The following is a 19,458-nucleotide window of genomic DNA, read 5'->3' as shown; positions in this document are numbered from 1 at the left end:
AGCCATTGCAATTAGGGAAGAAAAGGCGATTAAGGTAAAGATTTTAACATTGGTAAAGTGGGACACCATTGAAGGGGGTGGGGGGTGGGGGTGGGCTGAGCTGTTTATGGTTAGGGACCCTCTTGGGGGGGGGGGCTACTTGTTTGTTCCAGACAGTTTGGCTCCTTCTGAGCTAATTGTCCTTGCCTAGAAGCAAGGGAGGGAGCCAGTATCCTTCTGATACCAATCCCACCTGGGTGACCTTGCCCAGGAGGAGAGTAGGGAGTTTACATTAGCCTTTTCATTTCCAAATGAAGTTACATTAACCTCTTCATTCCCAAATGGAGTTATATTAACCTTTTCAGCAGCCAAAAACCGTATATTCCCTTCCCATTCTCCCACCCTTCCCTAATTTGTCCTGCATTCTTTCCAAAAATCAGGACTTTTTAAAAACACCGCGGGACACAGGACAAATTGTTAAAAATCAGGACTATCCCTCCAAAAGTGGGATGTCTGGTCACCTTAGATTGAGGGCATTCATATAGGGTCTGAAGAGATTAAACTTTCACTTTTTGCAGATGATATGATTGTATATCCAGATCCAAGTTGTAATCCCAGCCTCACCACTTACAGGCTGAGTGAAATTGGACCTGAGTTCTAATCCCAGCCTCACCACGTATAGCTGAGTGAAACCAAACCCCATTTCTAATCCCCGTCTCACCACTTACAGGCTGAGTGACCATGGACAGATGACCAGTCTCACTGAATTTCAATTTCCTCCTCTGTCACAAAAGGAAAACAATACCTCACAGAACTCCTGTGAACGTTCAAATTGATAATGCGTGTTTTGTAAGTTTTGGTGGTTTTCCTCACCTGTTCCTTGAGCCCCTTGCTAACTCATTGTTTCCCACACTGTATCTTTATGAAGCAAGGGAGACTGGTTTTCCTTGTTATGGTTGGGAAAACACTAAAAACATTGATAGCAAATTCATACATCTGAATTTATCCTTGTCTGAGACTATCCAACTCATTCCTTTTTATTCTGAGCCACTGCATTCTGAATACAACTTAATTTACACTGATTCCTTACTTTATAAAAATAAATTCTTCTTCTTTTTTCCTTTTATTAAAGATATCTCTCAGACAAAAAGATATAATCCTGGTATTGATAAAATGTCTGTGTAAAGAGTGGGGCAGAGCCAGGTGCAGTGGCTCACACCTGTAATCCCAGCACTTGGGAGGCCGAGGTGGGTGGATCTTCTGAACCCACAGGTTGGAACCAGCCTGAGTGAGAGGGAGACCTCATCCCTAAAATTATCTGGGTGTTGTGGTGTGTACCTGCAGTCTGAGCTACTTGGGAAGCTGAGGCAACAGATTCACTTAAGCCCAAGAGTTTGAGGTTGCTGTGAGCTATGATGCTATGGCTTTCCACCAAGGGTGACAAAGTGACACTCTGTCTCAAAAAAAACAAAATAAAGGGCAGGGCAGAGCAAGCACATTACAAATCTCAATAAGGTATTACTCCCATGCCCCCATGCACATTCAGAAGTTCCTTGCTTTCATGCAACTATTTCATGTCTCCTCCACTGAATCTTGGAATCATCACAAGATTCTATAGCCTTCCTCTTCATGTAGATTGTTTGAAATCTGCTTATACAGCCATGCTCCGCTCATTGCCTTTTCTCTACTAATAGTTTCTTGCCTATGATTCATGGCCACCTCTGCCCCATCTACCATTAAAAAAAAATCATTTCCTCCTTTCACTCCATCCTACCCCAACCACTCTGCTAGCATGGCTCCTGTAAGCATGATCTCACTTGCTGTCTTTGTTCACTGGATGACAGAGTCCAGAGTCCACTGCCATGAGTAGTGTCCCATTCTCTTGGAGACAATTTCATACGGGTGTTTCTTACCACAGAGCTTTGCTGCAGGTCCACAGTCGGTATTTTCTCCCCTGGCCCCTATCTAATGCCAGTGAGCCACCCACAACTGAATGTGTGTGTTACATGAAAGTTAATGTCATTGTGGTTTGGTATCAAATTATCTGTATGTGTATCCTAATTCTATCAATTTACTTTGTGGCTGACTTCATTTTGGTCACGCTACTTCCCTGTGTCTCAATTATCTTGACTCTAACACGAGATCATGGTGATGCTTCTTGAATTACTATTGTAAGTTTAAATGGGACATCCACAGGCTTGAAACAGAGCCCAGCACGTAGGAAGCACTCAATTCATGTTAGCAATCAGTGTACTTATATAATAGTAATAAATAACTTAAGCAGGAATTCTAATAGTCAATAGACTGGATTTCTCAATTTAAAGTGTTTAAGCATTTCATCCAGAATTCCAGAGAATTTCATCTCTTTATAGAGAGATAAATGTGGAGGCTCATAATGGTTTGATTTATTTGGAGGGCAACTTTAAAAGGCTTCTCTTCTGTATAAATTCTTCCTGAACTTCCTCTCATAAGAAACAGAGATTATGCACCTTCAATGGAGGTAAAGCCCATATAATATTTATTTTCTATTTATCTTTTGAAGTGTAAATGACTTCTGTTGGACACAGCTCTGTTGGCCAATACTAATTTGCATAGTTCTCTCATAGTAATGAGTGCACCTCTGTGAATTACAACTAACTTTTTAAAACCTGGTGAGGCATTTTAACCAAAAATTTTCTCCAAAACACTGAATCACCTTCCCTAACATCAGATCACAGTCTAGGAAAAGCAGCACCTATAGACTCACAGAGAATCTTTCTGAAAATGTTGAGGGTTGGTTTCTTTTACTAATTGACTAATTCACTCATTGCTGTTCAACTTCACATGTCACAGGATCAAATGGATTGCAAGTTTGATATTAGGCTGACTCACCTAGGAATATAATTTTTTTCTTGTTCCTTTATCTTTTTCAAGTAAATTAATAATAAATTCCTACTCACCAGCTCAGTCAAGATTATTTTTGCTACCCTGAACTATCCTAGTAGTAGCTCCAGTCAAATTGCAAATTGGAAAATTTTGCTCCTAAAGGGATTTTCATGCACAATTTAATAACTCAGCTACCTGCAGCCCTGGGCAAAATATACAGCCTGTAGGCTGCTTGTTGGCAAAGTCACAGATAATTATATTAATTTAAATTATGAATGCTCACCCCAATAAATGTTGAAATTATCTGTGAAAAAGCAAGGATTTGAGGGTGTTACTGCAACATTGTTTCATTTACCACAAGTGCATTTTCATCTTGGATAACTACTTGGGTTTGGCAATCAGTTATTTTAGGCAGGGGGATAAAACAAGGAAAGCACACTCATTGTAAGTGGGCTACAAATATTTTTACCTAACTTCAATTCTGTAGCAGCTCTAGAACCAGATGTTAGATGAGAAAGGTTACTTTTCTAAGCGGTAAGCATTGCTAAATAAAGTATCTCAAAGGTCTATTTAGTAAGAATTCCAAGGAATCAACTATTCTCAATATTGAACTTCATCAACAAATTGCTTTTCATTCATTTCATTTTTGAGCATCTATTTTGTATACGGCATTATACTAGGCAGTTGGGATATATCAATAAATAAAATTGTCAAAGGTTTCTAGCATTGTGGAGCCCAGATCCCACTGTGCGCTAGGGTAGGGAAACTTAATAAACAACAGATGTGATAAGTAATACTTTGGTATATTAGAAGGTGATATAGGAAAAGAAAACTGGAGAAAGGTGAATTTGGAGTAGGGGAAGAGGCTGCATTTAGAGTTGTTTAGTGCCACAGAACTAGAGCTTCCCCACCCAGGTGGGGAAGTGGAGAAGTGGCAACAAAGGTAAATACGTCTCTATTTCAGCAGAGAACATGTCAAGGTATTAAAAGTATACCTTACTCTCCCCTTCTCCTACCTGCTGGAATGCAATTCTTGGCCTTGTTTCTCAGAGCGACAGATGAAATAAATTATTTAAAGCCCAAATGATAGTACCTGAGCTCTCAGATCCTATGAGATCCTGCCTAATTTAAGCCCTGGTAGGTAGCCTACTTCCTATTAGTAGTCCCAGGTCACAAGGATGGAGAAAGAATGAGATATACAGCTCAGTTTACTGAGCATTTATTAGTACAATTTTATCCAATTTAATTCAATACAAAATACAGAAGTTTTTATGGATCCTTACAACTGTATTGTAAGACAATAGCAAATAAATGAACTGTCTAAAAGAAAAATACGAGGCAATACTAAAATGTGTGAAAGAGAAAGTTCGCTATAATCTGTGGTTAGTCCACAGCTTTCTGGAAAAGTGAGCCCAAAGTTAAACCTTTGAAAGCTCTAGGATAGTTTTGATGCAAATAAAGGCGATTAGGGAAGAGGTAAGCGCTTTCAGGGAAGTCAGCAGTCTCAGGATAAAAGGTGGAGTCTAGCTGAGGAACTTCTTGACTAGAACTTGGCCACTAGACTAGCAAGGATTTACAGGGTCCAAAGACTTAGCTGGAAGGCTAAGAACTCTCTGTACTAGGCCGAATGGAGCAGCCTCTGTGGAGACAGGCTAGACTTGAGGAAGTGATTCTATCTTCCACCTTATAAAGGGAGGCTGAAGATAATTATCTTTGTAAAACAAAAAAAGTGCCTGCTTTCGCTTCAATTACATGGGTATAATCACCCAGTCTAAAAGTGTGGCCTCATGCCTGTCATAGACTTTGGACTTGAGTCTGGAGGAAGTTTAAATACAGGGACTGAGCAGGAGAGAAGTGAAAGAGAAGCCAAGAGGGGAAGCTGTTGGGGAGGAAGAGGGCACCCCCAGAGCACGTGGTTACCGCTTACACCGAGCAAGCGGCCGGGGGGCGCTTCTGGGGCAGATCTGAATAGCCAGCAGCGGAAGACACCTGTATTCTGCAGGCGAGTCCTAGGAAGCTGGGCAATCTGCAAAGGTCAGTTCCCAGCAGTGAGCTCGGTCCACGTGCAAACCAAGATTTGGGGAAGGTGCAGGGTGGGTGCGTGGCCGACGCTCGCTTCTCCTCCCATTCCTCCAGCCTTGGCCTCCATCCAGTCCCGCTCTACTCCACCTCGCCCCTGGATTTTTGTTGGAATGTTTGTCCTTAATAATCGCCCCCAGCGGCCCCCGGCGTCGGAGCTGCTCCCCCGGCAGGCGCCGCGAAGACCCGGAGAAGTGGAATCTCAGTTTGCAAGTCGGAGCGCGGGAGGCCGGCGCTGGGCATGCTCAGTCGCCGCGCGCGTCCGGCTGCTGCTCGCGCTGCGCTGGCTGCGCGCGCGGGGCTCGGGCTGGCGCCGAGTCCGCCCTGCGGTCCCCGCGCTGCTGCTGGGCAGCAGAAGGCCGAGCCTTCACCGCCTCGGAGCGCCTCGGCCCCGCCCGGCGTCCGTCCCCGCACCCGCAACCTCCCGTCCCTCCTGTCCCTGTCTTAGGGAGGCGAAGCTGGTGCTGGTTTCTGCCAGGCGCCACAGACCGCTCTGCAAACCCCCGCCAAGGACCTGCGAACGGATCCGGAGACCAGAAACCCTTGGCGGTGGCTCTTTCTGGCAGCACTTTGCCTGAAGTGGGGTCGCCGCAGAGTTTCTCCTCGCCTCTCCATGCAAACACTATGCGGAGAGCAGTGGGCTTCCCTGCGCTGTGCCTGCTTCTCCATCTGCACGCTGCAGGTAAGGGGCTGCTGGGCGCCGAGCTGGAGCTGTGGGTGAAATAGGAAGCTGCACACGCTGGAGGACTCGAGGAAAAGCTTGCCTCGGAAGGGAGCTTTAGACAGGCAGAGCGGAGCAGCACCTGCCAGGGAGTGGTGAGGGACTCTGCACCTGTTGGGAGACTGAGGCTGAAAACTTAAGCTAAAATTAGCCCTTGATTTTTCTTTACCTTGTACAAATAACAGTGAACATTTTCAATACGAAAACAGGTTTGCTTCCTTCTCCCCCTCCCTCCCCTGCAGCAGGACTCTCTGCTCCTGCTCCTAGGCTATGCCCTTAACTGCCAATTTTTCAGAAGAGGGCCAAGACCTCCTACTAGATGTCGCCTTTCCTACTGCAGCGGCTACGTTCGTAAGGTCTTGGTTTAACGAGCGCTCACGGGGAGGCAGTTGCTGTAACCTAATGGAGCACTTCTCCTCCCAAAAGATCAGCGGAATACGTGGCTTACGTTAAAGATGCTGCTCCAGGCTCCTTTGGCCCCTGCTCTTGTCACTCGAATTTTCTAAACCAATAAGAGAAAGGAAAGGGTTCAAATAGAATCGGTTTTCCCTTTCAGCACCATGGCCAGTGTCCGCAGGGGCAGAATAAAAACCCAATTAGATTTCAAAGCCGACAACCGTGGAGTAGGCACCGACCCTGGGACATATTTGATCAAGTCTGACCAAAAGTAGCAGGGAAACTGCTCCCAAATATAAACATATCTGATACCAGAACCAATATCGAGCCTCCTACGGAGGTAAACCTCAGGAAATACCTGGGGAGTGTTGCATGTGACACTGCTGCTCGCGGATGCACGGTACCTCTGTCCAACACGGAGATTTGCTGGATTAAATCCGTCACCATTTTAACACTACCATGAACCAAAATAAAATATGGCAGAGAGATTTTAGAAACCCTCCTGCGACAGCAGTTGTCCATGCGATAGTCCTGTAGCCATCGAAAACGAGGCGTTTTCCTGGAGGTTGCTTCTCATTCGGTCACACTTACTCCTTCATCCCTTCGGCTAACATTTACTGAGTGTCTACTATGTTCCGAGGGTGATGAGTAAGAATAATTGTTGTGAAATCACAGTCTCTGTGGTATCTTTGCAAAAAAGAGTGGGTGATTTATTTTTGTATGTGTAATCATGGGCTGCAGTATGCTGCTTTTTGATTCTAGCTTCATGCTATTTAAATGTATTGTGAATATTTTGAGTAAATAATGTAAATAGTCTAAAGTTCTAATTAAGTATGTATGTTAATTGTTATAATTATGATGTTATAGTATAGGTTGTCCCTAGTACTTTTATCTTTTGAAAATCAGAAAATAGCTGTGACTTAGTCATTAAATTTTCTGCAAACAGCTGTAGTGAATTCTTTCATTACTACACACAATTCTCTAGTCTTAAAATAGGGGATGAAAACACACATTGGGTTGAGTTTTATATTCATAACTCTTTAATGATAGCCCTAATACAAATATCCATTGCCCCCCCATCTCAATGCTTATCAACTTTAGTAATGGGTTGGCTGGTCCACCAAGAACATCAGTGTAGGGTTTTTCTTTCTTTCTTTCTTTCTTTTTTTTTTTTTGCAGTTTTTGGCTGGGGCCGGGTTTGAACCCACCACCTCCAGTTTATGGGGCCAGTGCCCCACTCCTTTGAGCCACAGGTGCTGCCCTAGGGTATTTTTAAAAACTAATATGAAAAAAAAAATGTAAAGATTACATCTTGAGTAATTTTAGCTTAAAAGTTATAAATAAACTTAAAATTAAGCATACAGAAAGCATTCTTAAATTTATTATAGAAAAACATTTCAGATGAGGAAAATAGAGGATGTTTGGTCACCAAAGGGGAAAAACCTAGACATCTACAAACATAGATTATACCTGGAGCTCTGCCAAAGGCTGTATTAGCAAAGCCAACCCAGTTCATCTCTACTTATGTTAATTTTCAAAAATAAAGACATGGCTTGGCTCCATAGCACAGCAGTTATAGTGCTGGCCACATACACTGAGGCTGGCGGGTTCAAACCTGGCCTGAGCCAGCTAAACAACAATGACAACTACAACAACAACAAAAAAAATAGCCAGGCATTGTGGTGAGTACTTGTAGTCTCAGCTACTTGGGAAGCTGAGGCAAGAGAATCACTTAAGCCCAAGAGTTTGAGGTTGCTGTGGGTTGTGACACCATGGCACTCTACTGAGCATGATGTAGTGAGACTCTGTCTCAAAAAATAATAAGAAGAAAGAAAGAAAGATTATTCAACCAATTTTAATTTAATAAAGCAATGCATTGTAGAGATTTATTATACATTATTAGTTGCAGGATGCTATATAGAAATTAATTGTGTCCATATTTAATATAGTGCTTTACATAGGTGTTTTATCACAGCAGATTGCGAGTTTAATATTGTAGCTGTTTTCCCAGTTTAATTTTAAATGGATTTTAATTTTAAACAGTAATTTGTGGGTCACAAGCTGTCATCAGATTAAAATTCATCACAGTTATCTAACAACATCATTAGGCCTTTCCATCAGAACTGAAACAAACACAGATTTCTTGGTGTGAGCTCTTAGAGACTTTGGCAATAAGAAAGTGAGTGTGTGGGAGGACGGAGATCACCAAGTCACTGATTTCTCTACTTGTTGAATGTCTAGTTTGTTACTTTTACAGAAATATCTTCTTTCAGGACACAGGCAGACTTCATAAAGATGGAAAATGAATTTTATATATTCAGATCTCTTTGACTGAAAAGCTCATTGATCCGTTTCAGTTATGCCCAGGCTGCCAGCAACTACTTTATGCTGATCAACAGATGACATGCTAGAATGCTTCAGAGATGGGGGAAATTGGCTGACAGGATATGAGTGCTCTTCTTAGCTCTACTAGGAACTATTGCTTTTGGTATAGCCATTCCCTTAACAATAAAGTAGTGAATTGTTTCCAACTTAAGTGCCATCTCTAATCATTTGGTTACAATTGCCTAAGACACTGTAGAGAAACCCAATAGGATAAGTACTGTGATCCGTTTATAATGGCCATGGGACACAACAGTGGAGAGGGGTGTAACTGACATCTCTGGGTAAGGTAACCCTAAGGAATTTCTGAGCAGGGATCTTGTTAGAAGCTGAACTCCATTCTATCCATGGCAGCTGATTTTCATAGATCTGCTTACAGTTATAGCTATTGTCTGTTCCACTGCTTATTTTGTAGGTGGTAAAACTAAGATCCAGAATAGTGAAGTGCTAATTAACAGCATAGTAAGAATAAACACCAAGGTTTCCAGGCCTGTGACTTCATACTACACAAAACCATTTCCTTGTTCTAATCGGTGAGGCTACCTTTGAGTTAGTGGTTTCAGATCCTTTTTACCTAACTACCCATATTCTTTACTCTCTCTGTGAACAAATTCATAAACTCCAGTTGACAAGACTACTTCAGTAATAGTAAGGAAGGTGATTAAAAGCTACCCCAATAATATGGATAGTAAAAAGATAATTATATCAATAAATAATTTATTTTCTTTGATGTCTCTTCGTTTGCTGGAAGAAGCTCATTCCATTTGAGGAGATGATATTTGTAGAGAAGTATTTTAGTTGTAAAGAAGTAAATTTATTGGGAATTAAAAAAATTCTTATGTAAAAGCATTATTTTCCCTAGTGAAGGATTTTCTAAGAAAACACAGAAACTGACTTCAGTATGTTATTCTCTATCTGCAAGCTTTGGCAAACTTTTTTTTAAAATTTCCACATTGTTCTCAGTATTACCCTTTCAGAATGGCAAAAAGACCACCTTCAGTGCACCTCCTGGAACCATCTCTGCACTCTAGGAGGAGTGCGTAGTTAGCTTCTCTAGTCTTCAAGAAGGAAAGGTTTCTACCATGGGGCCAAGAATATCTGAGAGGCCATTTGCAGAAGCACCATCCTCAAAGGAAAGGTTAAACTGTTGGGAAAATGATATGTTGTTTTTTCTTTTTCTTTTTTTTTTTTTTCAGATTAATATGAGGGTACAAACCATTAGATGACAATGTTGGTGTGTGTTAGGGAAGGTCCCTGTTGTAGTTGCGTCCCGCCCCCAGCAGGTGTGCCATATACCCTCGCACTGTGTCGGTTCCTCCTCCCTCCTTCCCCTCTGTCGGCCTCCCTACTTCCTTTGCCTCTCCCTCCCCGCAACTTGAAGTGAATTGCGATTCATTATATTTTAAGATTGTTAAATGTTCCCCAGAACTGCAAAATCTAAATCGGATAAATCCTATTAGAAATTGCTCAACACAGTTCTTACAATGGCCCAGATCCCGCTGGACACTGCCCTCCCCATACCTCCTGGCGTCACCTTTGACTGCTTTCCACTTTTAAAAAAATGTTAAGCCTTGTTGGTTTCCTTTCTGTTCCTAGAAAATGCCAGGCACTCACACACCTCATAATGGTATGCTGTTTTCTTTCTCCTGATCTCCATAGCTTAATTCCTCAGATATTCTAAGTCCTTACTCAAATGTTATCTTCTTAGTGGGGCCCTCATTGTCTATCCTGTTCCATACGTCATCCTCATCTTCCCCTAAAAACAAAACAAAACAAAAAATCTCTGGTCCCCCTTCCCTGCTCAGCCTTTTCCCAGAGGTTTTTACCACCAACATGTATTTCACTTATTTGTTTTGTTTATTGCAGTTCCCCCTCTATGCACTAAATATAAGCTTCCTGAGGTCACATATGTTTTATCTATTTTGTTTATTGCTTGATCTACTTTTAGCTCTTGGAGGAATTTCCACACTGTTTTCCCCTGGGGTCCGCACTAATTTGCATCCCCACTAACAGTGCATAAGCCTTCCTGTTTACCACATCTCTGCCAAAATCTATTGTTTTTGACTTTTTAATAAAGCCATTCTGAAAGAAGTAAGGTGGTATCCCATTGTGCTTTTAATTTATATTTCCCTGATGACTAATGCTGTGCTTTTTCTTATGTTTGTCAGCCGTTTGTATGTCTTCTTGTTAAAAATGTCTGCTCATTTTTTGCTCACTTTTTAATGGGATTATTGTTTTTTCTTGCTGCTTTGTTTGAGTTCCTTGCAGATTCTGGATATTAGCCCTTTGTTAGAAGTACAGTTTATGAATATTTTCTTCCATTCTGTGGGTTGTCTATTTATTCTGCTGATTACTTCTTTTCTTGGACAGAAGTTTTTAAGTCCTATTCGTTTATTTTTATTATTGTTGTATTTAACTTGGGGTCTTAGTCTTTGTCTAGGCCAATATCCAGAAGAATTTTTCCTGTGTTTTATTCTGGAACTTTTACAATGTCAGTCTTAATTTAAGGCTTTAATCCGCGTTGAGTTAATTTTTGTGTGTGGGGAGAGATAGGGATCCAGTTTCATGCTTCTTCAGGTGGCTCTTCCCAGCACCATTTAATAAATGAGGCAGCCTTTCCCTGCTGTGGGTTCGTGTGTGCTTTGCTGAAGATCAGTTGGTTATAGGTAAATGTTTTTTTTTTCTGGATTCTGGATTCTGTTCCATTGATTTATGTGTCTACTTATAGACCAGCACCATGCTATTTTAGTACTGGTATAGACTTGTAGTATAATTTTAAATTGGATAATGTGATACCTTTAGATTTATTCTTTTTGCTTAGTACTGCTTTGATTATTCAGACACTTTTATGATTTCATATAAAATTTAGGTTTTTTTCCTAACTCTATAAAAATTTTGATATTTTGATGGGAATTGAACTTAATCTCTAAATCATTTTGAGCAGCATGGGCATTTTAATAATATTGAGTCTTCCAGTCCATGACCATGGGATGTTTTTCTATTTGTTTGTGCCATCAACAGTGTCCTTCATCAGTGTTTTGTACTTCTCCTGGTGGAGATCTTTCACCTCCATGTGTAAGTATTTTATTATCTTTGCATCTACCTTAAGTGATACTGGGTTCTGGATTGGATTCTCTGCTTGGCTGTTATTAGTGTGTAGAAATGTTACTAATTCATGTACATTAACTGTTTAACCTGAGACTTCACTGTCTTTTATCAATTTTGGTAGTTGTTTAGAGAAGGGAGACTACATATCTATTGGAAATCACACCCCACGTTGCACCTTGTAAACTTCCGGGATGCATTATCCATTCTCAGCCTTCTCTGTTTTGCTCTTTATCTACTTCTCCACCAACTTCAACCCTTATCCTATCATCCTACTGCTGAACATACTTAAAGAGGTTATAACACGATGTTACCTCTTTGTCAATGAATATCTGGAGTGTTTATCTACTTTGATCACTTCTTGAATTTTGAAAATTTTCATCAGTTGGTTTCCCATGGACAGACATGACTCCCCAGCCTCCCTCTTACCCGTCCAGTCATTTCTCAGTTTATAAATTTAAGTTGTCCTCTGAAGACTGCTAAATGGTTGGTGCTCTCTAGAGCTTATCTTTCTATATTCTTTTTTTGTTCCTTTCTCTCTGTACAACCTCCCAGGATAATTATATTCAGATCTACATATGTCAGAGATTTTAAAATGCGTATTTATAGCTCAGATATCTCTATTTAACTCCAGTCCTATATTTAAAATTAGAAGTCATTAAATAGTCCACAAGACTCTTATATCTACCTGTTTATACTCAGCATTCACATCAGAATTTCTCTTATAAATATTCTCTATAATTGTGAATAACATCAGGATCCCCCACAATCACCCAAGCCTGCAACCAATAATCCATCCTAGACCTTTCCTTTACTGCTTTCGTCCAAAGGTCACGAATTCTTCTCATCAAGTCTTCTCCACTTTAATGTCTATGTCACTGCCTTGGGACAAGTCCTTATTTTTGGTATAGTATCTTATAATAACCAATCCATTCATCATGATAATTTCAGAAGGAAAACTCTAAACAACATATGAATCATATTCTACAGGTTTCTCCTTATTCCTTAGAGTAAATTCCAAACTCATTAAATGGCTAAGTCTTCACTGATCACATCTTCCTAAGTCTATCCTTACCATCTGTTATGATGACCTCCTTTGCATACTATTATCTTACTAACATCAAATTTTTGCTGGTTTGTCAAGCCTCACATTTTCACATATTGTTCCATTTCTCTTCCATATACATATTCTGATTTTTTTTCTGTATAACTCTTTTATCAACTTCATATCTTGATCAGATGTCTCCTACTTGAAGAATTCTTGTTTTCTGATGCCCTACTTCATTTAAGTAGCTTTCCTACTTTCACTTCAGACCTTGTATATTCCTCTGTCAATGCACTTAACCGGTACACTAAAGCTTTTTGGTTAAAAAAATGAAAAAACTTTTTGAGAACAAAAACAGAATAGTAGGTTTTATGTCTGTATACCTACTCCCTAGAACTGTGGTTGTTACCTAGTATACCATCAATAAATGTTCAGTGAACTAATAAATATATTCAGGAAGTATTTGGCAAAATAATTTATGATTAAGTTGCATTAACAAAAAGATTACATTTCATCTTCATAACCATAAAGAGGAAAAATGACTTTACTAACTCTTCCTGCAATCTAAGTTATATTTACCCTCAATTAAATTTATATTTATGTTACAAAGAAATGGCGATGGGAGAGAAAATCCTTTATTTATACACAGTCCTCAAATTTGTGTTCCATGGGCTGGATACTACTGTGATGTAGTTGCATGTCGAACTCTTCCTAGTTAAATAGACACTCCTAGTTATATCCCAGTTTTAGTGCTCCAGTGCAGAGCCTCAAGCTCTTGCCCTGGGTAGAGGGCTGTGGCATCACAGCTCATAGCAGCACATCCAACTCCTGGGCTTAAGTGATTCTCTGGCCTCAGCCTCCCAGGTAGCTGGGACTACAGGCACTCACCACAATGCCTGGCTATTTTTTGGTTGTAGTTTTCATTGTTGTTTGGCAGGCCCAGGCTGGATTCAAACCTGCCAGCTCTGGTGTATGTGACTGGCACCTTAGCTGCTTGAGCTACAGTGGCCAAGCCTCTTCCAGTGCTTTTTAAGAGTAGCAATGAAATGGTACATATACAATGGTGCATTTCAAAACTATTAAGAATAGACTATAAATGTCTTACCACAACAAATAAGAAAGCGAGGTGATGGTTACATTAATCAGTTCAATGTAAGCTTTCCACACTGTTTATCGATTCAGCACATTATACCCCACAAATGCATTAATGTACACGGTCGTGATTTAATAAAGAAAAAAATAAGTTAAAAAAAAGAGTAGCATTGAAATGAATGTCTTTGTTTTAAAGAGATAAGAAAGTTACGCCACATAGCATGAGAGTTTTGCACTAAGGAATAGACCCAGAGCTTCTAACTCTGATTACTGATGGGCAGTATCCTCTATTAGCAAGTACAGGCCACTTAGTCATTCAATCAGGTGGAAACGTGAGGCAGTGGCTTCAATAAATTAAGAACAAAAATTATCTAACTCTCTCTTGCTCCCTCAAATGAAATGGAAACCATCATAGAGAATGTCTGAGTATTTGGATGATGGCATACATTTTATATGTAGATGGTCTTTATAGAACAATAAAGTTTTTAGATCATTTTTAATTATGGGGAAATCCTTACACGTAATGAGTAAATACTGTTTTATGAATTATAAAAAGTCACTTTTTATGAGATGAAGGGATCACAATTCAAAAGCTTATTCATTGCAATTAGTATTAGTGATAACATGGATGTTAGATTTTATGGTAAGTTTATTGTCCAGTTTTTTAAAAGCCGCTCTGTGAAGTCCAATTCAAAAGATAGGGAAAGCCATTTTTCCCATTAGAAGGGGATGTGAAAGATTCTACTTGGCCGATGAATGTATTTTTCATCTTCAAAGTATTTGTGAGTGCTGATACATTTAGAGTAGCACTGATGTTTCCCCACATCAAGGATTTTAACAGCTATGAAAAAGAAAGATTTAATGGTAAATTATTATTTTAAGATCAAATTTCCTAATGCTTATGGACCATATAATGTTATTGTAATGATACTTGCCACAGAAAGACAATTAGTAAATTTGTATTGTGAACATTAGCACAGTCCATTTAAGTCATTTTTGCTTATAATGACAATCTAGACCAGCAGTTCTCAACCTATGGGTTGCGACCCCTTTGGGGGTCGAATGACCCTTTCACAGGGGTTGCCTGAATACATCCTGCATATAAGATATTTACACTACAATTCATACAGTAGCAAAATTATAGTTATGAAGTAGCAACAAAAATAATTTTATGGTTGGGGGTCACCACAACATGAGGAACTGTATTAAAGGATCGTGAAGGTTGGGAGGTTGAGAACCACTGATCTAGACATTCTTCATAATCAAATCTCATTTAATTTCAATGTATTAAGATCTTGGTGTCCATTGAAACTGGAGCCATATGGACCAACAACAGAGCAAAGCTGATTTATGTTATACCACAGTCTAGATCAACATGTCTGCTGGCACTGAAGCAAATGGGAACATAAATTATTTTTTTCCCAGTTCAGATCTAAAGCAATATCTGTTTGTTAACCTAAATGAGAAGAGTGGCCTAAGGTGATCCTGAACTACTGGTTCCTTGGAGAGGGGCACTACATGACTGCAGAACATCTCATGGCAATATGCCGGCCTGCACAGTTGTATGTACAGAGCTCTACAGCTACTCCACTATAATAGTGATTTTTGCTTATTTGTTGTGGTAAGACATTTATACTTTATATAAACTGGTGGATACTGGGGGGGAATGAAGCAATAAGCACAAAAGCCCAGCATCAGCACCCACGATGGGTGATGCCCCTTACCTGGGAAGGCTGCTTAGGCATAACAAACACCATGTGAGTGGGGTTGAAAGACCATCTAATCATTAACATAAAGGTGTGGCTTTCTGTTAAAAACACAATTGATTTTCTTTGCCTTCTTGCTTAAAGACCATTTTTCAATAAATTCTCCCTGAAGAAAAGGAAATAGCTTGAGCAGAAGTAAAAAGAAAATTTAAATAAGGGGGAAAGTGCCATATTCTGGAATAACTTTTAGTGGAGCACCATAGTGGTTAGAGTTAAGTGGGATGACTGCAGAGCCACACTGTCATACAGTTAGGGAACTCAGACTTCAGCTGATAAATGATTAAATGCTATCTTGGAGCAATTTTTTATTATTTTTGGGGAAGAATTCTAGAGGGAAGCATACATGCCTAAAATAGTTCTGGATCTCAGCTGTTTTTATTCAATTAATCCTAAGCTGCATAGTTTCCTGTTCTATAGGCATGAACCTGACCTCATGTGCAGGTTGGTAGGAGACTGTGAAGCTCCCAGACACGTTCCTCTCTCTCTCTCTCACTACTTTACCTAAAAGTTCCATGTAATTATGGGTTCTAGCAGCATGTCTTCAGCAAGTCTTCTTGAAATGAATATGAAATACAAATTTCTCTTGGGTTTGTGTAATGGTTAGTGAAAATGTGTAACATTTAAATAAACACCATGAATCTAAATGTCTCGTTGTTACCGCACTGCCTTGCTTAACAGGCTTATCGTAGGAGCCACCTCCCTAACTGGTCCTTCTAAAGACCCACGAGGGATGAGAAGTTCAGGGATAGAGCAGGGCTGCTACCCATTGTTCTTAGGCCTCCCATCTGTGCTCTGCTGCTCTGGCCACCCTCTTCTCTACTGACCAATGGACACTGTCCTACTTACCATTTGTAGCTGATGGAGCTTCTAAACCATTGGGCTCTAGGTACTTGCAGAATGTTGCCCTGGTGGTTCTACACACTGGTAAAGACAGGGCTTTTTGAATGTAAAGGGATAGGGAGAATGGCATGGATATGAAGAACATAAGAGGGATGATCAGGTCAAATATCCCCTCAACCTGTACTCTGGACTCCCCCAATACCTAGGCTACTGAGCCGTAACTCGTCTGCCAAGACTCTTCTCTTTGCTGAGGTTTTTCTCAGGTGAGTTATTACCAACAGCTTCAATCTAGCTCCCTTGGAGGCCTGTAGACCAGGAGAAAACTCATAATTCAATTGTGGAAACTTTTCCATGGTACTTTCCTCTCCTGTAAATCCAAAGACAGAGTCAGGCGGCTGTTTCAGTCCCTCTGAACATTCTGTGACAAGTTAAAAAACTCTCTGGGGTGATTTTCATGGGTGCTTACGTAATAAAAGCCTGGTCCAGTTAGGCCCCGGATGTTGGCATTGCCGGGCGTCTCTGTTATCTCCAGAGCATCACAGGTGTCCCTGGGTTACTACTTCCTCATACTGGGCAGGAAGCCCTGCTATTTACAGTGCTTGAATTGCAAATTTTATCTTGCTGTTTGTATCTCCTAAATCTGAGCATCAACTGAAGTAATAAAAATCCATATCATAAAAGGGTCTCCTCTCCAGATAAACACTGGATTTTATTTTATAAATACAATAAATTTATTAATAAAGGAAGAGATTACTAAATATTTCCTAAAACTCTATGATATATTAAGCTCTATTCCAGATACTTTTATAAGACAAACATCTCAGGCTAGAAAGTATGTTTGGAATGGCATGCTTGTACTTCGGACAAGCTGCAATTCATTCTTCACAAATAGAAAAACTTTAGGCACGACCTTGGGGGCGGGGCTGACTCTGGGGGTGGGGCCAGAACTGGGGCTTCTGGGTGGCAGTTTCTGCACCTGAGGGAACCGAATTCCAACGCTAACCCAACCGCTGGAAACGCTCGTCAGATGTGGGTCAGGCAGGATTTCTGCATGCCTCGGGGACTTCTCAGCCTGCGCCGTGGCAGTGTGAGAGGCTCTCCCCCACTGCCCTTTATTCCTGGAGGCTCCCCCTGCAAGGCCCAGCAGTGGCCCACCGCCCTTGGGGGTTCTTCTGCCACCTCGGAGGGTTCTCAGGCCTGCACAGGAACTGAGACCCCAGGGCGCTGGGACTCCTTCCTGCACCTCCAGAGTCAGTGATAATAAGATAGACCCATATCTAGAACGTGGAGGAGCCCCACAGTCCTGCTGGGACTTGCTTCCAGAAGAGTTGAACTAAGACCCCAAGCCCCCTGTTGTCGTCTGTGAGGCAAGCGGGGAAGGCATGTGGGAACCGAGTTAAAGACCACAGATGATGTCACTTGCCATGTTGTGTAGACCCCACGACGGCATCCAGGCCATGGTGACACTTCCAGCAGACAGTGCTGGAGGGCAGGCTGTGTACTAGGGAAGAAAATCAGAGGTCACTGCCTTGAAAAACTCCGCGTTGCGGCTGCCTTACGGTCTGGCCATGACAGCAGCAGCGCTGATGCCCGTCAACATCAGAAAGCTTTGATGGAGCTAATAATGGAAGCATTAGGAAGCCGTCACCACCTCTCCAGTGAGTCCTGACAATAGTGATAATAGTACAACAGAACAAGCCCCGGTCTGGAGGATATTGATGAGGATACGGAATATCTAGCTTCACATGAAACTCATGAATTTGAATGGAAATCAGACTCGAGTCGAGTCTCCGTTGCACGTGTGTGGGAATCCCTGGCCGGCCGTAAGGATGCTAATGGAGATGTGAAGGACCGTGAAGGCAATGGTGCCCTTCATTGTATCATCCTCTGCACTGGGAAGACTCAGAGTTCTGCTCATCTTCCTGGATGTGTCTCTCGTCGTTACAGACCTCATTTTCACTGATAAAATTTCTATTCCTGTGCATATCATTCAGTTTCTATAGATATTGTTGTATTTTTTTTTCATGGATTTTCTTCGAGTATTTGTGGAAGGGAAAGAGAATTATTTTTCTGATTTAATGTCTTAGATGCTTCATTATTGTGGTGATTCTCCTGGTTGACACCCTTTACATTTTTCATGACGGTAAGTCCCTCAGATACATTCCCAGATGGCCAGTTCTAGTTTGACCTCTACAACTTACTGTCTGATAAGAGCTTTTCATTTAGCTCAACAAAAAAGACATCATGAAAAGCTGGCCAGAAGGATGGGTTCAGAAAACAAAGGATGATCACAAAGGGTGAATTTGGCCTGGACTTCTCTTAACATACTGGCTTTATGTACCAAGAAATTAATCAGGTAATCCCCACGAGTCAAAAACATGGAAAATTTATTGACTGGACTTTGTAGTTGAGGTATATGTTGATGAGATATGACCAAAAGTTATGTTCTACAGGGTGTCTGTGTACGTGTAGACCCCTTCTTAGAGAGAGACACAGTCTTCCCATGACTTGGATTTGATGGAATACTTTTATAAATTTTTCCTGATTCCTGCAACATATTTATGTTTTATACATCTATTTTCTTGCTGAAATACCTATATGCAGATATATGTAAACATATTCTTAAGAAATGTATTGAATATATACAAAATTTAAAATAAAACAGCTTCAGGCTCTAGAATCTGACAACCTAGTTTTGAACCCCATCTTCTGTCATTTATTGTTTATATTCTCTGCACCTTCTTTTCCTTATCTGTGAAGTAGGTAAGTAATTACCTACTAGGCAGGTCTGAGGATTTAAAAATCTAATACCTTAAGGCCCTGCAACAGAGAGACTGGAGTGTGGAACACATTCAAACTTAGTAGATGTAAGATTTTTCATGTTAGCATGTGAAAACTTTCATTCATCCTATATTTTAGTTCTCATGTATGAAAAAAAATGTCCACCTCAAATATTGACCTATTTTCTTAAAAATTATTCTAAGGCTTTCCTTAGGTGTGCATGACATGCATATCAAATTGCCACCTCCTCATTTTTATACAAATATAGTAGTAAAAGCTTCATCTTATAAATTTTAAAATGCTCATTGTTAGCAAGTTTATGTTGAAGGAACTAAATGTTTCCTTCAAAACTGAAGCAAAGGCTCGGTGCCTGTGGCTCAAGCGGCTAAGGTGCCAGCCACATACAC

At 40.7% G+C, this 19,458-nt stretch overlaps 1 protein-coding gene across 1 annotated transcript in view; it reads left to right on the top strand.

Moving 5' to 3' along the window:
* Positions 1-5,224: 5,224 nt before the first annotated feature.
* Positions 5,225-19,458, top strand: part of PTPRR (protein tyrosine phosphatase, receptor type R) — a 344,290-nt gene continuing 330,056 nt past the window's right edge. The window contains exon 1 of the mRNA XM_003798938.2: positions 5,225-5,605. Coding sequence (XP_003798986.1) covers positions 5,548-5,605 — 58 coding nt within the window. The 5' untranslated portion in view covers positions 5,225-5,547. The remainder of the gene's footprint in view (positions 5,606-19,458) is intronic.

Source organism: Otolemur garnettii, unplaced genomic scaffold, assembly GCF_000181295.1.
Source record: "Otolemur garnettii isolate 467f Iridium unplaced genomic scaffold, OtoGar3 scaffold00143, whole genome shotgun sequence".
NCBI classification, from domain to species: domain Eukaryota; kingdom Metazoa; phylum Chordata; class Mammalia; order Primates; family Galagidae; genus Otolemur; species Otolemur garnettii.
The sequence above is the reverse complement of the archived record's forward strand: the minus strand, read 5'-3'. Positions and strand labels throughout refer to the sequence as shown.